This window comes from Podarcis liolepis, assembly GCF_965112155.1.
Source record: "Podarcis liolepis genome assembly, chromosome: 5".
Lineage (NCBI taxonomy): Eukaryota > Metazoa > Chordata > Lepidosauria > Squamata > Lacertidae > Podarcis > Podarcis liolepis.
Genome location: NC_139556.1, coordinates 51,664,410 through 51,680,135, shown reverse-complemented (window position 1 = coordinate 51,680,135; position 15,726 = coordinate 51,664,410). Strand labels below are relative to the sequence as shown.

Here is a 15,726-nt window from a genome sequence, read left to right as displayed (position 1 = left end):
AGTGATCTACCCGTTGGACATGCCGGTACACTATCAAAATGCTTCTGAATGGTTCAAATTATAAATCAAATATCCTGTGATAACTATTCAAACATGTTTTTAAGCTTTTTCTAATGGAAACAGTACTAATGCGAATAATACATGGTTTCAGTAGAACCTTGAATAATATACCTCACCCATCAGACTGGATTGCCCTAGCCTCTGTGGAAGTGAGATCTATGTCATAATGTGTGTATCTGAAGAAGTGTGCATGCACACAGAAGCTCATACCAATAACAAACTTAATTGGTCTCTAAGGTGCTACTGGAGGGAATTTTATTTTGTTTCGACCACGGCAGACCAACACAGCTACCTGTAACCAGAACTATGTCATAATGGTTGCATTTGTTTCAATACTTATCTGAAAATGCTGTAGTCTGCATATTGTTTTTCTATCAGACTAAACTTCAGAAACATCCCTTCAAGTGGCGTCGGTATAACTTGGGTCAGAGGAGATGGTTAACTTTATTTTAAAATGAAAATTAATACTAAATCTGAAGTACTTTATGACTGAAGCTTTAATTTCATGGTAAAATGAATTTCAAAATGTTTTTTATATACTCACAAGCATTAGACAATATGCCATAGCTGTTTCACAAAAAGGGCATCATTGTGGAAATTCTCTTCTGAACACATTGCACTGCAATTTTGTACCTGTAGGCCCACATCCATATGAAGATTTGTCAGTTTTTGCATGTGAAAAAGACATTGGTCCTGTCACTTTGATACATGTTTCTGGGAGGAGGAGAAAGGCTCTGTAGTGTGCAGCTACAAAGGGATGTGCTCTTGGACTCAGGATAAACCCACACAAAATGAAATATAGGCCGTAAAGCAACTTTCCAAGGTTGCATTGCCAGTTTCAGGATATGTGAGACTGAAACATTCCCCCCCACAAAAAATCAAAATACTGTGAAGTTTAGGTCTGCAATGCCAAAGTGCATTTAAGGAATTTATACTAATTTGATGTAGTAGATTTTTATCTATGCAGCTTTGCAACAGAATGGATCCTGATAGGCAGCCTACAATACTTTCAATCCCCTGCACTTGTTGAGGCCCCCCAAATGCAGAAATTTAGCATGCTACCTAGAATGTATCATTGAATCCTCTGTGCGGATGTGAAAGATGTTCCTTAGCTAACAAGTCAATGGAAAGGAACAGTGAAAGCAGTCTATACCACTAGCCCATCAAGCTCAGTAGTGTCTACAGCGAGTAGAAGTGACTCTCAAGGGCTTTAGGCAGGTGCCTTTCCAACTCTATCTGGAGACGTCAGGGAGTAAAGATGGGGCCATCTGCAGACAAAGCATGTTCTCTATCACTGAGTTGTTTTCCAGGGCATCACTGAAAGGATTCACTTGAAGATAAAAACTTTGGATGTCAATCCTCTACAACATGGATAAGATAATATTTGCAGATAAGTACTGAAAATATCCTATAAATATAACAGCTTGCAACAGAGAAACTGAGAACTTATTTTAAAAAATTTATTAAAGCTTGTTTTCATGATAAAATCATGTCTGACAATCATCTTGGGCAGACTTTCTATAAATATGTGCAAGTGTCAAGTAGTTACATACCACTACATCAAGATATCCTTGCTTTCAGTGGCATTTTTTATTTTCAGCTATGTACAGTAAAGCATAGAAGCAAAGAATATAATAGGAATGTATTAATACAGCTTGCCTCTCAAGATCAGTGTTTGTTATAATTATGTTTTCCCTTGCTACCATACAATTATTTTGCCACCATTCTCACGCAACATTTAGAATATTGCACTACATTTAATTTATTATACAATCATCATAGCAGAGTATTGATACCAAACTTTTCATGCCCGTTTCATTAACTGATAAACTATAAGGTATTATTTTGAAAAAAACCTAATGCCTATATTATTTTTGCAGCTGTTTTCTCAAATGAGCAAGTGTTTCAAGGCAGTACCTGGACTCAAGCGAAAAACTAATGGAGAATTATTCCAAACCACCTCAGTTGGTAAGCAACCCAGAAAATAAATTGAGAGATAAAATTCATTAAACACAATGTTGAACTCTTTTGGAGGGGTTTATTTTTTGGAAGTATCTAGTATAAGTTATGAAGCAAATTTTTTAAAAGAGCAGAACTGTACCCTTTTTTACTAGTATGGATTGTATTCTAATTTAATATTCGGCTCAGTTATGTTTTTTTAAAAGCAAAAGGTTATTCTTAAGGCCAAAAAGATGTGAAGAGGTTGTTATCACTCCTATACAAACTGAAAAGCAGATTCAACATAATAGGATATCTGATTGCTTGTCTGTCAAAATAAGAGGCTTTAGGTGTTCTAGCTTTGCCAGTTTCTACAGGTGTTTGTATATATAGCACAAGGCCTAAAATAATGATATGGAAAACAAAGCCTTATGACACATAAATGTCAACCCCCCCAAATATATTTCTTAGCAGACCAGCTGAGGCTTTTAAAAAAGAAATTTAAACAAGGTCCCCAATTTCTGTTGGGCCCAGGAACCAGTAAGGAAAGTCACATGCTATATTAAAAAGCTGGGTATCTAACTAGCATTTTTCTGTTCACGATGGCATTACAACCAGTGGAAGTAAATTATTTTAGCATTTCATTTACCCTTTAAACATTAACACACAAAAGTCATACATTTTGTGGAAAAATCAATGCTTAGGTAAACAGAAAAAGCTACAACTCAACTTAAAAATAGGTCTTTATGCATTATAATATTACAGTGATATGTTCTATAAGGCTTCCACCTATTTTTACATTAACATATCTTTTGCTGGTAAATTTCCAAGAAATTGCTATACAATATTGGTACAGCTTATGATCAGGCAAAATTGAATGTTTGTGGTCTTTAAGGAAGGAGAGAGGGGGAGATGAGCACCTACTGATAATTATTTGAGCTTTGAACTAGACATATTTTAGAATTCTTTCCCAGCTTACAATTCTGCTAAACCCATAAAGGAAAAAGGTATTCAAGTGTCAATTAAGCTTCAAAAATCTGTGACTGAAAAAAATTATGGAAAGTAAGCATCATGATATGTAGTAACACCTTTACTAAATAACTGAAAATAAAGCCTGTGTTGGCTATGATGCATGATTGGCAAAAAAACAAAACAGCCCTGTTCTGAAATAAATCAAAGAGCCAAATAATGAGACACAATCAAAATCTTCAGAACCTGGTCCCCATGGCTGTAAATTTCAGCATGCAGTTAAAAATCAAAACATTAAACTTAATAATGGAACGGAACAAAAAATAAAACAACTGTATTAGCATGAAACTTTAGAAAAAGTTCAAATAAATTAATCTTCCAGTATAAACTTCCAAAATGTTCTTTAAACACAAATTGGACCAGCTATGTCAACAAAAAACAAGAAAGGGGAACTGTACTTGTAAAGAAAACTCTAACTATACTCTTACAGAGATTTAAAAAAACACCTGTGGAAAAGCAGCTTGTATACATTTTACCAGTGTTTAATTACATTTTAATGTATCTGGTGTGGTTTTGATTAAGTGCAAAATATTTCCCAGTTTATCATTCTCAAGGCCAAATGTGCAACATCAATCTACTAAGTCATCAGATCTTTCAAGCTCTCCTTCTTTTAGTAGTTGTTCGAGTACTGGCTCCATTACTAGAGCACTTTCAACTTCATTATCCATTTCTTCGTCTTCATATTTATCCTCTTTTCTGGATTCCAGGTCTAAAGCTTCTATATCTTCAATGCCTGCTCTGTAGTGAATCATAAGGAGTGTTAGGGCTTGCAGTCGTTCACCTGATTTAGCCAATGCAGTAGACAATAGCATTTTTTTCCTTGTATCTGTTGTTTCTTTCTTTTCTCTTATTAAAGAATTGTTATTTTCCAGTTCCTGGTCTATTTCATACTGTAGTTTTTCCAACATAACCTCTAATTTTAGGATTCTTTCTTCTGTAGGCAAACCTCTATAAAGGTCTCGACCAATTTCTTTAACAGCAATGTAGACACTATCATCTAATCCACCTTCTTTTCTTGCTAACTTTATCCCTGTACTTGCTTGCTTGGAAGGGCTACTTGGACCACCAGTTTCTGTGTCGCTACCTTCATTATCGGAACCATGTGGCGTGTGCTTTGGCGAAGGTTCTACTACATCAGCCCCTGGCTCACTAACACGAACTTTAGGAACTTGACGAAGATTTAACAACCGGGAGCTAGTGTTGATGATATGTCTTGTTAAACCTGTTGTTCTGTTTGCAGTTTTCAATTCTGTATCGGCACGAGATGCTGGTACGCTTAGAGAATCAGGGCTATCAAATTTAAAAGTGCGAAGGTCTCGTTCAAGCCGTCTTGTGGCTCCTAAACAAAATGGGCTTTCCGTTAGACATTTTTCTTGACATTTTTTGTGACAAACGTATGCACAAACAACACACTGCGATGCTGCTTTAGTCCAAACTTTTTTTTTGCAGTAATCACACCAAGTTGGATTCTGAAACTGGGTGTCCTGAAAATTATGCTTGTTTTCAGTGTAAATAATCTGTCCAAAATAAGGATCCTCTTTGGGAAGAATGGGAGCAGATTCATCTTCTGAAATATTTTCTTTTTCTTTTTCCAGGAGAAAACTGGAGTCTTCTGGTTCACCCTCTTTTAAATATTTAAAATGTATAGTAATATCACCGTAACAAAAATTTTCATTGAAACCTTTGTGAGAAATCAAATTACGCAATGCAGTTCTAGTTACTGAAGCTTTAGGTGCAGGAGGATTTAATCTAAATTGTCTAATGAATTCCATGGAGGATGTAGCTATACAATCTAAAGCTATTTCTTCAAGTTTTATGCTTTCATATCCTAAACAGAGAAGCCCACCTAATTTGAAAGGATCCCTACACCAAACAGCAACATTTAGGTACTTGTGCTCTTTTTCTACTTCAAATATGTAGGAAGAGGTCTTTGTCCTTGTCCATTTACCTAATCGTTTGCGATAAGGAATTTCTGGTGTTTCCCATGAATTATGGTTTTCTGTAGCTGATCTAGAACTTTGTGGAGATTCTGAAGGTTCTTTTACTGTTTCTAATTTGTTTGTAACTGCTTTGTTTGTAACTGCTTTGGGACTCTGTAATGATTCTGAAGCGTCCTTCATTAATTCTAGTTTGTTTGCAGCTGGTTTGTTTGTAACTGCTTTAACATTCAGTGTGGAATCGGAAGGCTCCTTAACTGCTTCTGGTTTATTTACAACTAATTTGGATCCTGTAGGTTCTTCTTCTATATCAGTATTTTTTGTTAGCTTTACTGAATTTTTATCTCCATTACTTGCAGGAAGTGGCTGCTTCTCTGGTTTCTCAGCAGATAAGTCACCAGTTTCTAGTGTATTTTGAACTTCATTAGGAAGTGGTGTGGTTTTAAACTGTGGCCTGGGTGGGACAGGAGGTTTACTTGTCTGTTTGTTTGTTTGGTGGGTTGCATCTATATTTTCAGAACTTTTTTGTACCACTTGTTTGGCTGCCTCTCTGAAAAGTGCCTTTCCAGTTGCCTGAGGACTTCCAAAATGTCCCTTGCGGCTTGGTAGCGGTGATACAGTTCCAGGTGGTTTTGCTGTAGATGACACTGTGGTATGCTTGGGACTGGTTGAAGAATCATCTCCGGGTTCATATGACTTTAATTCATTTGCCAAATCCTCAAATTGTAAATCTAGTTCTTTGTTTTCTAGATCTACTGATGTCTCCTCATCTGGAAACACTGAGTTTACAAATGGTGCAAGACTATCTTGCGGTACTGAATTCTGTTGGTTATAGCCAACAGGCCTCTCATAATGTACGATGACTCTGTCACCAGCCTGTCTGATGAGCTTTAGCACTTGTATTGTTGATGTAATTTTCACTCCTGTCAAAAAAGAGAAAAAAATCCAAGAATCAATAGTAATGAAAAAATATATATATAGCTGACTTTATAAAACATTCATGCCCTGTTTCAGTGAGGACAATGGTCATACCAAACACCAGATTCTGCTGACTGGGAACTGTGTGCACAGAAAGGGCCCAACACATGGAGATCTTGGCAGCACTTTGAGCGGAATATCTTGTTTCCATGATGAACAAGACATTCAGATTTGACAGCATACATGTGAAATGGAACTCTGGCCCCTCCTAGTGGTAGGGTGATAGGCACCTGAATTCAGCTCCTTATTGATCCTAAAGGGAACTGGTACCATCAAACATGGCAGTGTGAAACATTTGGTTCAGTAGCTAACCATGTAAACAATTCCTGATTCAAGGAAGAAGACACAAGCTATTAACACAAACCAGAGCCATGGAGAATATTTTCACTATTGTCACTCCAACTGATGATGAAGAAATAAATATGAACTTACAAAGATAGAAGTAAGTTGCTAATATACCAGAATACCACATATAGAAAAATGTTCAGGAATCTGTTTTGTGAACTCCGAATTACTGGATACTGTTGCACAAGAACCCAAAATACTTCCTCACTTTCGGAATGGCTGGTGCCTAATCATGTGATATGGGCCAAATTATTTATATATTTTTCAGGTCTCTAGGTAATAATTTATCAATAATTATTGTTGCATCAGTCCATAGTGCCTGCAAAAACCATGATCCATGTTTAGGTGCAGCTGGAATCTACACACAGGCAATAGCCAGGGAAGTGAAACTGCGAAGCAACAGCTGCTGGGAAAAACCACCCTGTAGTTCTGCCAGGTAAGAAACATTGTGATACCATCTAGAAGATTTTAACAAAAGGTGGTTTCAGATGAACCCCATTCACATTTAAAATATTGAAGAGGGTGATGTGCTATACCTCTAATGTACCTTCCAACCTTCTAGAATGGTGCTGGGGGGCTGCAGTAAAAGCTGCCTTCCCCGCCCCCCTGCCACATGAGTGAAGTCTAGGTTCAAGGTCACCCTTTGCCAAATGCACATTGGAATCTGCATTTTCCACACATACTCTAGCAGCTGCATCACACTGGTACACTACATACCAGGAACAGTGTCAGTGCCTTTTGGTTTTGATCTGCAGGCACTGGGGTAGGTAAATTTATCTTTCCAACATAGCAATTTCACGAGTCCATCAAGGAGGGATTGGGACTGAAATTAGTGGACCCTCAGATTCCAAAGTTCTATTGGGAGGGAAGTGGCAGGGCAGAAGAAAGGAAGGGAGCAGCGCCCCCCCCCATCCTTCCTTTTGGTTCCTCCACCTTTTTTATGATCCCTCCCCTACTGTTTTTGAATGGTGGGGGGCAGGCAAGAAATGTCATGTCCAGGACTAGCATAGTTTGTTCCATACTTCAATTGTGAGCTAGAGAATGGGAGGGCTTCCTCTGGCACATTTTCCTTGCCCCCCTTATGTCTCTACTGACCAGGGGTGCCACTTGAATAAAATATTGGGACGGCCCAGGTAAGTTCCACCCCACATAATCAATCACATGATGCAGTGCAAGCACACCATTTGAATGGCAAAGCCCCCTCAGCCCCTCTAGGAGCTGGCTCCTATACTACTGACATCTGCAATGCAAGGGTGCTGTAGTTTCATAATGGTTAGGAGACAGCTCACAAGATCAACATCACTCACCCAAAAGTGGGCCTCTCTCTTTTTCTCTACCCTGGAAAGAGATTCTCTAAATATCCTCTAGTATCCCATCTCAGGGATCATAGGATTGAAGTGTAAATAAACTTTTTTAAAAAAATTGTATTCATGAAAAAGAAAAACACAATTGCATGTAAACAAAGAAATGTCTAATGAGTGGAGACACCATGTCTGTCTTTGAGTAGGAACAATTTAAATGTGTTTATATTGATCTTCAGATGCTTTCAGTGCAATTATAGAAGTCAGGTGTTAAGGAAGCTTTAAATCTACAGTAATGCATTACAGCAAGTACTTTCAGAGCAAGTGCAACCTAACTGTTAACAGCAAGAGGCACAAAAACATAGTTTTGGATTAGAACAAACTGTAACCTAGAACCACAGAACTGAAAAAGATTTTACTGTGTCTGTTTTTCCAAGGGTAGGTAAAACTAACATCTTAGGGCTGACAGGATTGGAACCTCATACACAGGCAGGCTTGGAACTGGGAAGAGGTTTTACGATGTCAAAACAAAACAAAAACCTGAGGGAAAGAAAGCCAACAAGAGTTTGTATTTGATATCCTGCTTTATCACTACCCTAAGGAGTCTCAAAGCGGCTAACAATCTCCTTTTCCCTTCCTCCCCCACAACAAACACTCTGTGGAGTGAGTGAGGTTGAGAGAGAGAAGAGTGACTAGCCCAAGGTCACCCAGCAGCTGCATGTGGGACGCGAACCCGGTTCACCAGATTACGAGTCCACCGCTCTTAACCACTACAGCACACTGGCTCTAGGAGGGTGAAGCAGCAGGACAAAGTATGGATTGAAATGAGCCCAAAGAAAATGTAGAGAGAGAGTAGGGCTTAAGGAAAAGGACAGTTACAACTGGAAAAGAAAGCAAGAAGAGGTTATAAATAAACCTCAGGTCACTTAAGTACGGGACAGGAGTGAAGAACAACAAGAACAACAAGAACAACAACAACAACAACAATATGCTACGTGTGGAAGAAGGTACTAGTACAGTATTAGGGAAGCTGGTCCAGAGAGGATAGCTAAAGATGGATCTGACATACAGTTTTATCCAAGTTGTTTTACTACTTACCTCCAATAGCTATAAGCCTATCCCCTCTCTGAAGATCAGCAGCTGCTGCAGCTGAGTTCGGTGTGATAGTTTCAATGACAACATGCCCTGTTTCACCTTCCTTAACTTGTATTTGGCGCAGAGTGAGTCCAACACTTGGTGAATTTCCTTTTATTAGTTCTGCCTGGGAAGAAAGAAATTGTAAAATTGTAAAATGAAATGACATTTAATCTGGTATCTAAGAAAGATTTAATGCATAAGGTTGCTATGTTTTCTCTTCACAAATCTGTCTTACAAAATGTGGTATGTTTAAAACAGGTTTGATCAATAATGAACAATGTCATTTTCTATCCATGTTTGCAAAAATGAATGCATTTTATCAAATAAAGTTGAATATAAACATGTTACGTGAACTATAGCATACTCCAACTCAGCAGAACACTATGTGATCCATGACTTTAATCAAGCCAGTTAACAGAAAAAGAAAACCAAATTAAGATCAGCTCTACAGATATCATATGCTGTATTCAAAACCATGTGGCAAACAATTTGCTTCTTCCAGTACAAGTAGTGCTCAGGGTCTCAAGCAGAAGTTAATCTGAAATGCTGCAAATCAACATATTTTGCATTCAAAAATCTTATTTTACTAAAGATGAAGTGATTTGAAATCATAGAGCATTTATTGCTGTAGGGGATAAACTAAGCTCAAACTATTTCCCATTTCCTTTTTTCAAAAAACATCATATGGGCATCAGGGAAATACATCTGTCTCCCTTCTCAGAGGAACATTAAGTTTTTTCCAGGTACAGTCTGAAGCAAACAAAAAGCCTGCAAAACCAGGGGCAGAAAAACTTATACATTTATGGTGGACACTGACAGGTGGGAACACCCAGGTTAACTCATTTAAGATAAATCACTTAGAAGTGTACCTGCACATTTTGCTTCAGAAACTACTTTTCTAGGGCTGCTTTTTTTAAAAAAATAAAATAAAAGCTCAGTGTCTGGGCATGCCAATGAAGGCATTTGTGGGTATGATGGCACCTGGCAGCCCCCAACAGACATCTAAAACTGATTTATTAACAATATGAAACACATACCAATAAAATTGCAACAGCAGCTGCAAAATGAGGCTCTCTCAACAGAAGTTATAGAAGTCATAGAGCTGGAAGGGACCCCGAGAAATCATCTAGTCCAACATCCTGCAATGAGGAATCCTGCCCACAGCTGTCCTTGGGTGGACCTGAACCACTAACCTTCTGGTTAAAAGCCAGATGCACTGACCCATTCAGCCACCTGGCACCACCACCCCTCCCCAAAGGCTTGGACAAAAAGGTACATATTTTTTCCTGCTGACAAAACAAAAAAACATGCTGGAGTGTGACACACCTCAGAGGGGAGTTCATTCAACAGGTGCGGAGCCCCCACAAGGAAAAACCTTTGATGGGCCCCTACACAATGGACCTCATTAAGTGCAGTTATTACCCAGATTCCTCTAAGCAAGGGTTACAACTCCTTACTGTGGTTGTGTGGCTGCAATGGTGGCTTTTGGGAGAGTTCTGTGAGATCTTGCTGGAAGCTGCCATTGCATGATCCTAGTAAGCAGAGCTTTGGCAGGGGTAGAAGGGTGGGGGACACCTCAGGCAACACAAGGGGACAGGCCGTCCCTGGCATATGTTTTGCATGCAGAGGGGTCAATCCCTGCCATCTAGTAAAGGAAAGCAATTAGTAGAGCTAGAAAAGTTAACTGCCTGAGAAGTTGGAGAGCCACTGACAGTTTGAGTAATACAGGGCTAGATGGACCAACGTCTGACAACTTCATATGTACAAATGCTCATATTTTCCCAACTTAGAAAACATTCTCTACTGTTAGAATATGTGATTTATATAAAAGGGGGCTTGTAATAGCTTATGTTTACCTTCGAATTGCAAAGCAGTAATTTTTCAGAACACTCAGAAATAACCAGTTTCTGTGACATGCAAGACGCAATCTCTTTAGCGATTAGCATGAATTGCCCAGGTATTCCAAGCAATGACAATTATGGAAGCAGCAGATACAAACAACTACAACAGGGCAACTAGCATTTAGGAGGACAGTGTCTGCACCATGTAAAAAGGAAGCCATTGGTTTTACATGCAATTCTGTTCCTCTTCTAAAGAAAGCAATTTAGAAAAAGATGCTAGTGTAACTCATGCTGAATGGTTATTACTCATTGACTTTTAGTTCTTGCTAAATGCAGTTGTGATGTTCTCTCAGTCCTGAAAAAAATGGAAAACAATTGATTTTTCATATTTCAATTCTGACAGCCACTGATAGAAAAGATTCCTCTAATATAGCACTTGAGCATGGATCAGTTATTGCAAAATGTTGTACAATCTCACATTAACTGACTCATAAAGTCAATTTTCAAATATTGCAAGAAGAGCTGGGGGGGGGGGGAGAATCAAGAGGGTTTGGGGGCCAGAAATGAGTCCCAATCTCTCCACACCATCAGCACTGCTTTTAGAAATTGCAGTTGACTTGGCAGAATAGCTGTGATTAAAATGTCTATTCTTCCAAATTTTTCATATTTTTCCAGGTTTTGCCCATCTATATTTCCTCTTTTCTTAAAAAAATGGCAATGACAGCTAATTCTATTTCTATGAATAGAAAGTCTTAATTCTATTCATCTAGTGGGAAAATATAGAATAAATTATAAAACATTATTTAGGCATAGATGTAAGGGAGGTCTCAGAATGCCCAATCTAGCAATTATGCAGCATTTCAAATTAAATCTCTGATCCCCTTGATTAGGAGACAATATGACATTCCATTGGTGCAGACCAAGGCCCCTCCCTCTTCACCATCAGTAAGGGCATTTCATTTCCAAAAACTGTCCCAGGCTGAGTAGAGCAAGATTCAAAACTATTTCGCTTTTCAGTGCATAGCTCTAGCACAAGGTGCAAGCTAGCTCTTCTGTAAGCAGAATATACTTAACATAAAAAGAACATCTTAGGATTGCACCCCTTGTCTATGGTTTCCTAAGTACCAATAGTCTCTTCTGCTTTTCCATTTCTTTTTCCTGAGCTATAAAATGTTTCTACCTCTTTGTGTTTATTCCCCCCCAAGGACTATTGTTCAACATTAGACTGTGCTGTATTTTTCACTTTTCAACAGCAGCTGACTAAACAAAATTTCAGTGCATCTCAGGGAAGCAGAATGACCCCAACAGTGCCATGTGCTGTGTGTCAGGAGTGCTTTCATCTGCTTCCCTGTAACTGCTTTTGTTTGAAAAACCATCTAGGATTTTTTTACCCCAATATTATAATTCTTAAGCTGAAACTAAGATAATGACATAGGTAATTTGGGGGGAGGGGTTTTTTTTACTATCCCAAGTGAAATTCTAATATGCATCTGGGTAGTAAAATGTTCCAAAACAAAAGCAATGTGTTTTCTATCAGAAGAAGGGCACTTATCTGCTTCCTTGGGTTGATTTTTGTTTTAAAAACTGCGTGGTACATTTGTTACTCCAATATACTAACAGTGGCTGAGACAGAAAAAGCACCTCAGTGGCAGAAATCAATAGATTTCACAGGTTTTTGTTGTTGTTGACAGAAATAAAACTTAAAGGTTGAAATTTGGGAGCACCCTGGGTAGGTGACAACTGTGCAGATGATGGTATATCAAGAGGGACTACTTAGGTGTAAAGAAAAGTATCGGTGGGGTAAATTTTAACCACAATTGGAGGGAAGAAGGTTTTTAAATAAACTAATTGTTTGACTGGCAATTTTATACTATAATTATCATTTTATTTAAATTTTATTGTGAACTGCTTTGAGCACAATGTATTTGTGAAACATATCAGTATTATTTGCACAGTATATCATGACTATTATTCCTCTGAAAGCAATAATTTGACATTTCATCTCTATATATGCAGCTGAAAACTGTCTGTGCTTTTAATACTTTTTTAAAAATGATCTTTTCTGTGAGCCTTTCAAAGAGTAGAATGTTCAGGAAATTCTGCAAGTCCTAGAGACAGAAAGAGTGCTACATTTTTGCCCTTTTTGTTCCTATTTGCAAACAAAGCGATCTATGTTACCTTATCATTTTAAGATCACTCAGTTCTGTCAATTACCATAATACATCAATAAGGCAGTTTTATTTCCTACTGAGGAAATTTGTTAGCTTTCAAATGTCAGCAGAAAATCATGAAGAGTAAACCTCTGTTTTCATCACTGAACTCTGGTGGCTCATATCCTTTGACCTATATACTTTAATATCCTCTAAACACGAGTGTGGTAAAATAATTAAAAGTGAAAAGATTCTACAGTATGATGGCATTTAAATGATTTGATAGCTTGGAAAAGTAAAGATGGAATTATGTTTCTATGCCATTAAATCAACCAATATTGTTTGAGTTTTATTGTACAAAAATAGGTTTAATTTATGGATTTGTTTAAATGCCACTTTCCCTTCAAGGATGATTAAATGCTTTAGCACAGAGCGCCCCTGCTGCCCCGCACAGAGCGGGGAAGTCCTGCAGGGCTCCCCAAGCTGCGAATGTCTGCCCCGCGCGAAGGGCGCTCTGCTTAACAGCGCCCCTTGTGCGGGGCAGCAGGCTGCTATCCGCAGCTTGGAGAGCCCTGCGGGGAAGTCCTGCAGGGCTCCCCAAGCTGCGAATGTCTGCCCCACGCGAGGGGCAGCAGGCTGCTATCCGCAGCTTGCAGAGCCCTGCGGGGAAGTCCTGCAGGGCTCCCCAAGCTGCGAATGTCTGCCCCACGCGAGGGGCAGCAGGCTGCTATCCGCAGCTTGCAGAGCCCTGCGGGGAAGTCCTGCAGGGCTCCCCAAGCTGTGAATGTCTGCCCCGCGCGAGGGGCGCTCTGCTAAAGAGCGCCCCTCGTGCGGGGCAGCAGGCTGCTATCCGCAGCTTGGAGAGCCCTGCGGGGAAGTCCTGCAGGGCTCCCCAAGCTGCGAATGTCTGCCCCGCGCGAGGGGCGCTCTGCTTAAGAGCGCCCCTTGCGCGGGGCAGCATGCTGCTATCCGCAGCCTAGGCAGCCCTCCAGGAACTCTTCTGAAGGCTGGCGGGGGAGAAGGGCTTTTCTTCCCACCGCCAGCCTTCAGAACAGCCTTCTGAATGTTGGCGGTGGGGAGGAAAACCTTCCTCCCACCGCAAGTCTTCAAAACAGGTCCGGGAACAGAGGAGAAGCGCTGCGTGCCTTCCCCTCTGTTCCCGGACCTGTCCTGAAGGCTTGCGGTGGGAGGAGGGCTTTCCTCCCCACCGCCAACATTGAGAATGCTGTTCTGAATGTTGGCGGTGGGGAGGAAAAACCCTCCTCCCACCGCAAGCCCCGGGAACAGAGGAGAAGCGCTGCCGCCTTCTCCTCTGTTCCCGGACCTCCCACCACAAGCCTTCAGGACAGGTCTGGGAACAGAGGAGAAGGTGCGCTGCGCTTCCCCGCTGTCCCAGGAGATTTTCCTATGGGCTTTCGTCTTGCGAAGCAAGCCCATAGGGAAATTCGTCTTGCGAAGCCTCTAAAAGTCGGAAAACCCTTTCGTCTTGCGGGTTTTTCGTTTAGCGAGGCATTCGTCTTGCGGGGTACCACTGTAACAGTAAACAATGGTTTAATAAAGCACAAGTTGTCCCACAGAAGTTCAAACAAACTATGGCTTGTTTCTCCAAAGTTTGATATGTTTCTCTTTTGCCTTGTGCCTTTCTGGTTTGGTAAGCACATGATATGGGGTGGCTGAACAAACCATGGCTAAGGAGGTGTGGCAGGTCTGCAGGTTAACACAAAGTCATAGTTAAACAAAGGTTCACAAGTCAACAATAAGCTTCTGATCATGTTTTCTGACATAAAAAAACTCACTAGTGTACAGGGTTCACACATAATAAATAATTTCTTAGCATATGTGAACCAGACCACATCAGTGTACTTCAAAAACCCTTTGGTAGGAAGAAATATTACTGGAAATGTCACTCTCAATAGTATTAGTTTGTAACACAGTTGGCCAGATTCAACTAAATAGCTGCGCTAGCAGAAGCCAACACAATATGTCTGGCTGGTACAACAAGGCTTTCCCTTGACTCCTTCCCCTGTGTGCCCCATCAGCTATAGGGGGTCAGGAGAGTCCCCAGAACTGCATGTGGCAGGAGGACAGGAGAGATCATTCTATCATGTAAGTCATGCTAAGGTGATAGCTATGCCAGCACAATAATTCTTGTGCTGGCATAACTAACTCTTCTTAGTGCTATTTTGAATTCCACCCAGGTTATTTTTCTTTAATGCTTTCAGTAGGTTATCTCTTGTGCCTTTCCCCTCTTCCTCCCCATAATTCATATTTGGGCTTAAGCCTTTATTAAATTTTGAACATTCTCTCCTAAAAGATCATACACTCCCTTTGCCAGGTATATGGAAGATGGCCAATGTAAAGCCAAGTTTTAAATACACCCAGAGAAGATCCAGAAAACTCAGATCTGTCAACCTAGTTTCTGTCTCAGAAATGCAAACTGGAAGAAAGTGCCTATTAACAATTAAACATTCAGAAAGCATCAGTTTAGCATGTTTAAAAGGGAAGTCATTCCTCAGTAGCTTTCTGGAGTATCACCAGATATGAAGATAAGGACAACCTGGTGAAATTAATTTCAAACCTTCTAGAAAGGAATCCCCTATCAAAGGCTTCTAAAAAATATGGTTATCATGCAGTAAGAAGGAAGGTCCTCTTATATAGACTGGCAACGAGCTAGAAGGAAACAAGCAAAAGTAGCAGTAAATGGCCGTATTTTATTTTTTTATATAAAGGAAGATTAAAAGAGTAGGCTCTCCTCCAAGAACTGAGATCATTACTCTCATAGAACATCTTTCTAGTAACAATGAGAGGAAATGCTCGGTAAGGCAATATATTCATTGCTTGATACTGAGCTTATCCCAATAACTTGCAAAAATATGTTTTTGGGCAGAAGAGGCTGGTTTGCACATAACGTTAAACCATAGCTTAAAACTACATACATGAACTAGAATAAGCTTGGGCAAAGTCTTGGCCTCATGTACTCTCTCACCCTCCCCCCCCCACCTCACCCTGT

At 39.9% G+C, this 15,726-nt stretch overlaps 1 protein-coding gene across 1 annotated transcript in view; it reads right to left on the bottom strand.

Annotated features, from left to right (window-relative positions):
• Nucleotides 1-1,506: 1,506 nt before the first annotated feature.
• Nucleotides 1,507-15,726, bottom strand: part of PDZD8 (PDZ domain containing 8) — a 38,918-nt gene continuing 24,698 nt past the window's right edge. Inside the window, exons 4-5 of the mRNA XM_083504764.1 lie at nt 8,687-8,849; nt 1,507-5,887 (exon numbers count right to left, since the gene is read on the bottom strand). Of these exons, the coding sequence (XP_083360890.1) occupies nt 3,597-5,887; nt 8,687-8,849 (2,454 nt within the window). The 3' untranslated portion in view covers nt 1,507-3,596. The remainder of the gene's footprint in view (nt 5,888-8,686; nt 8,850-15,726) is intronic.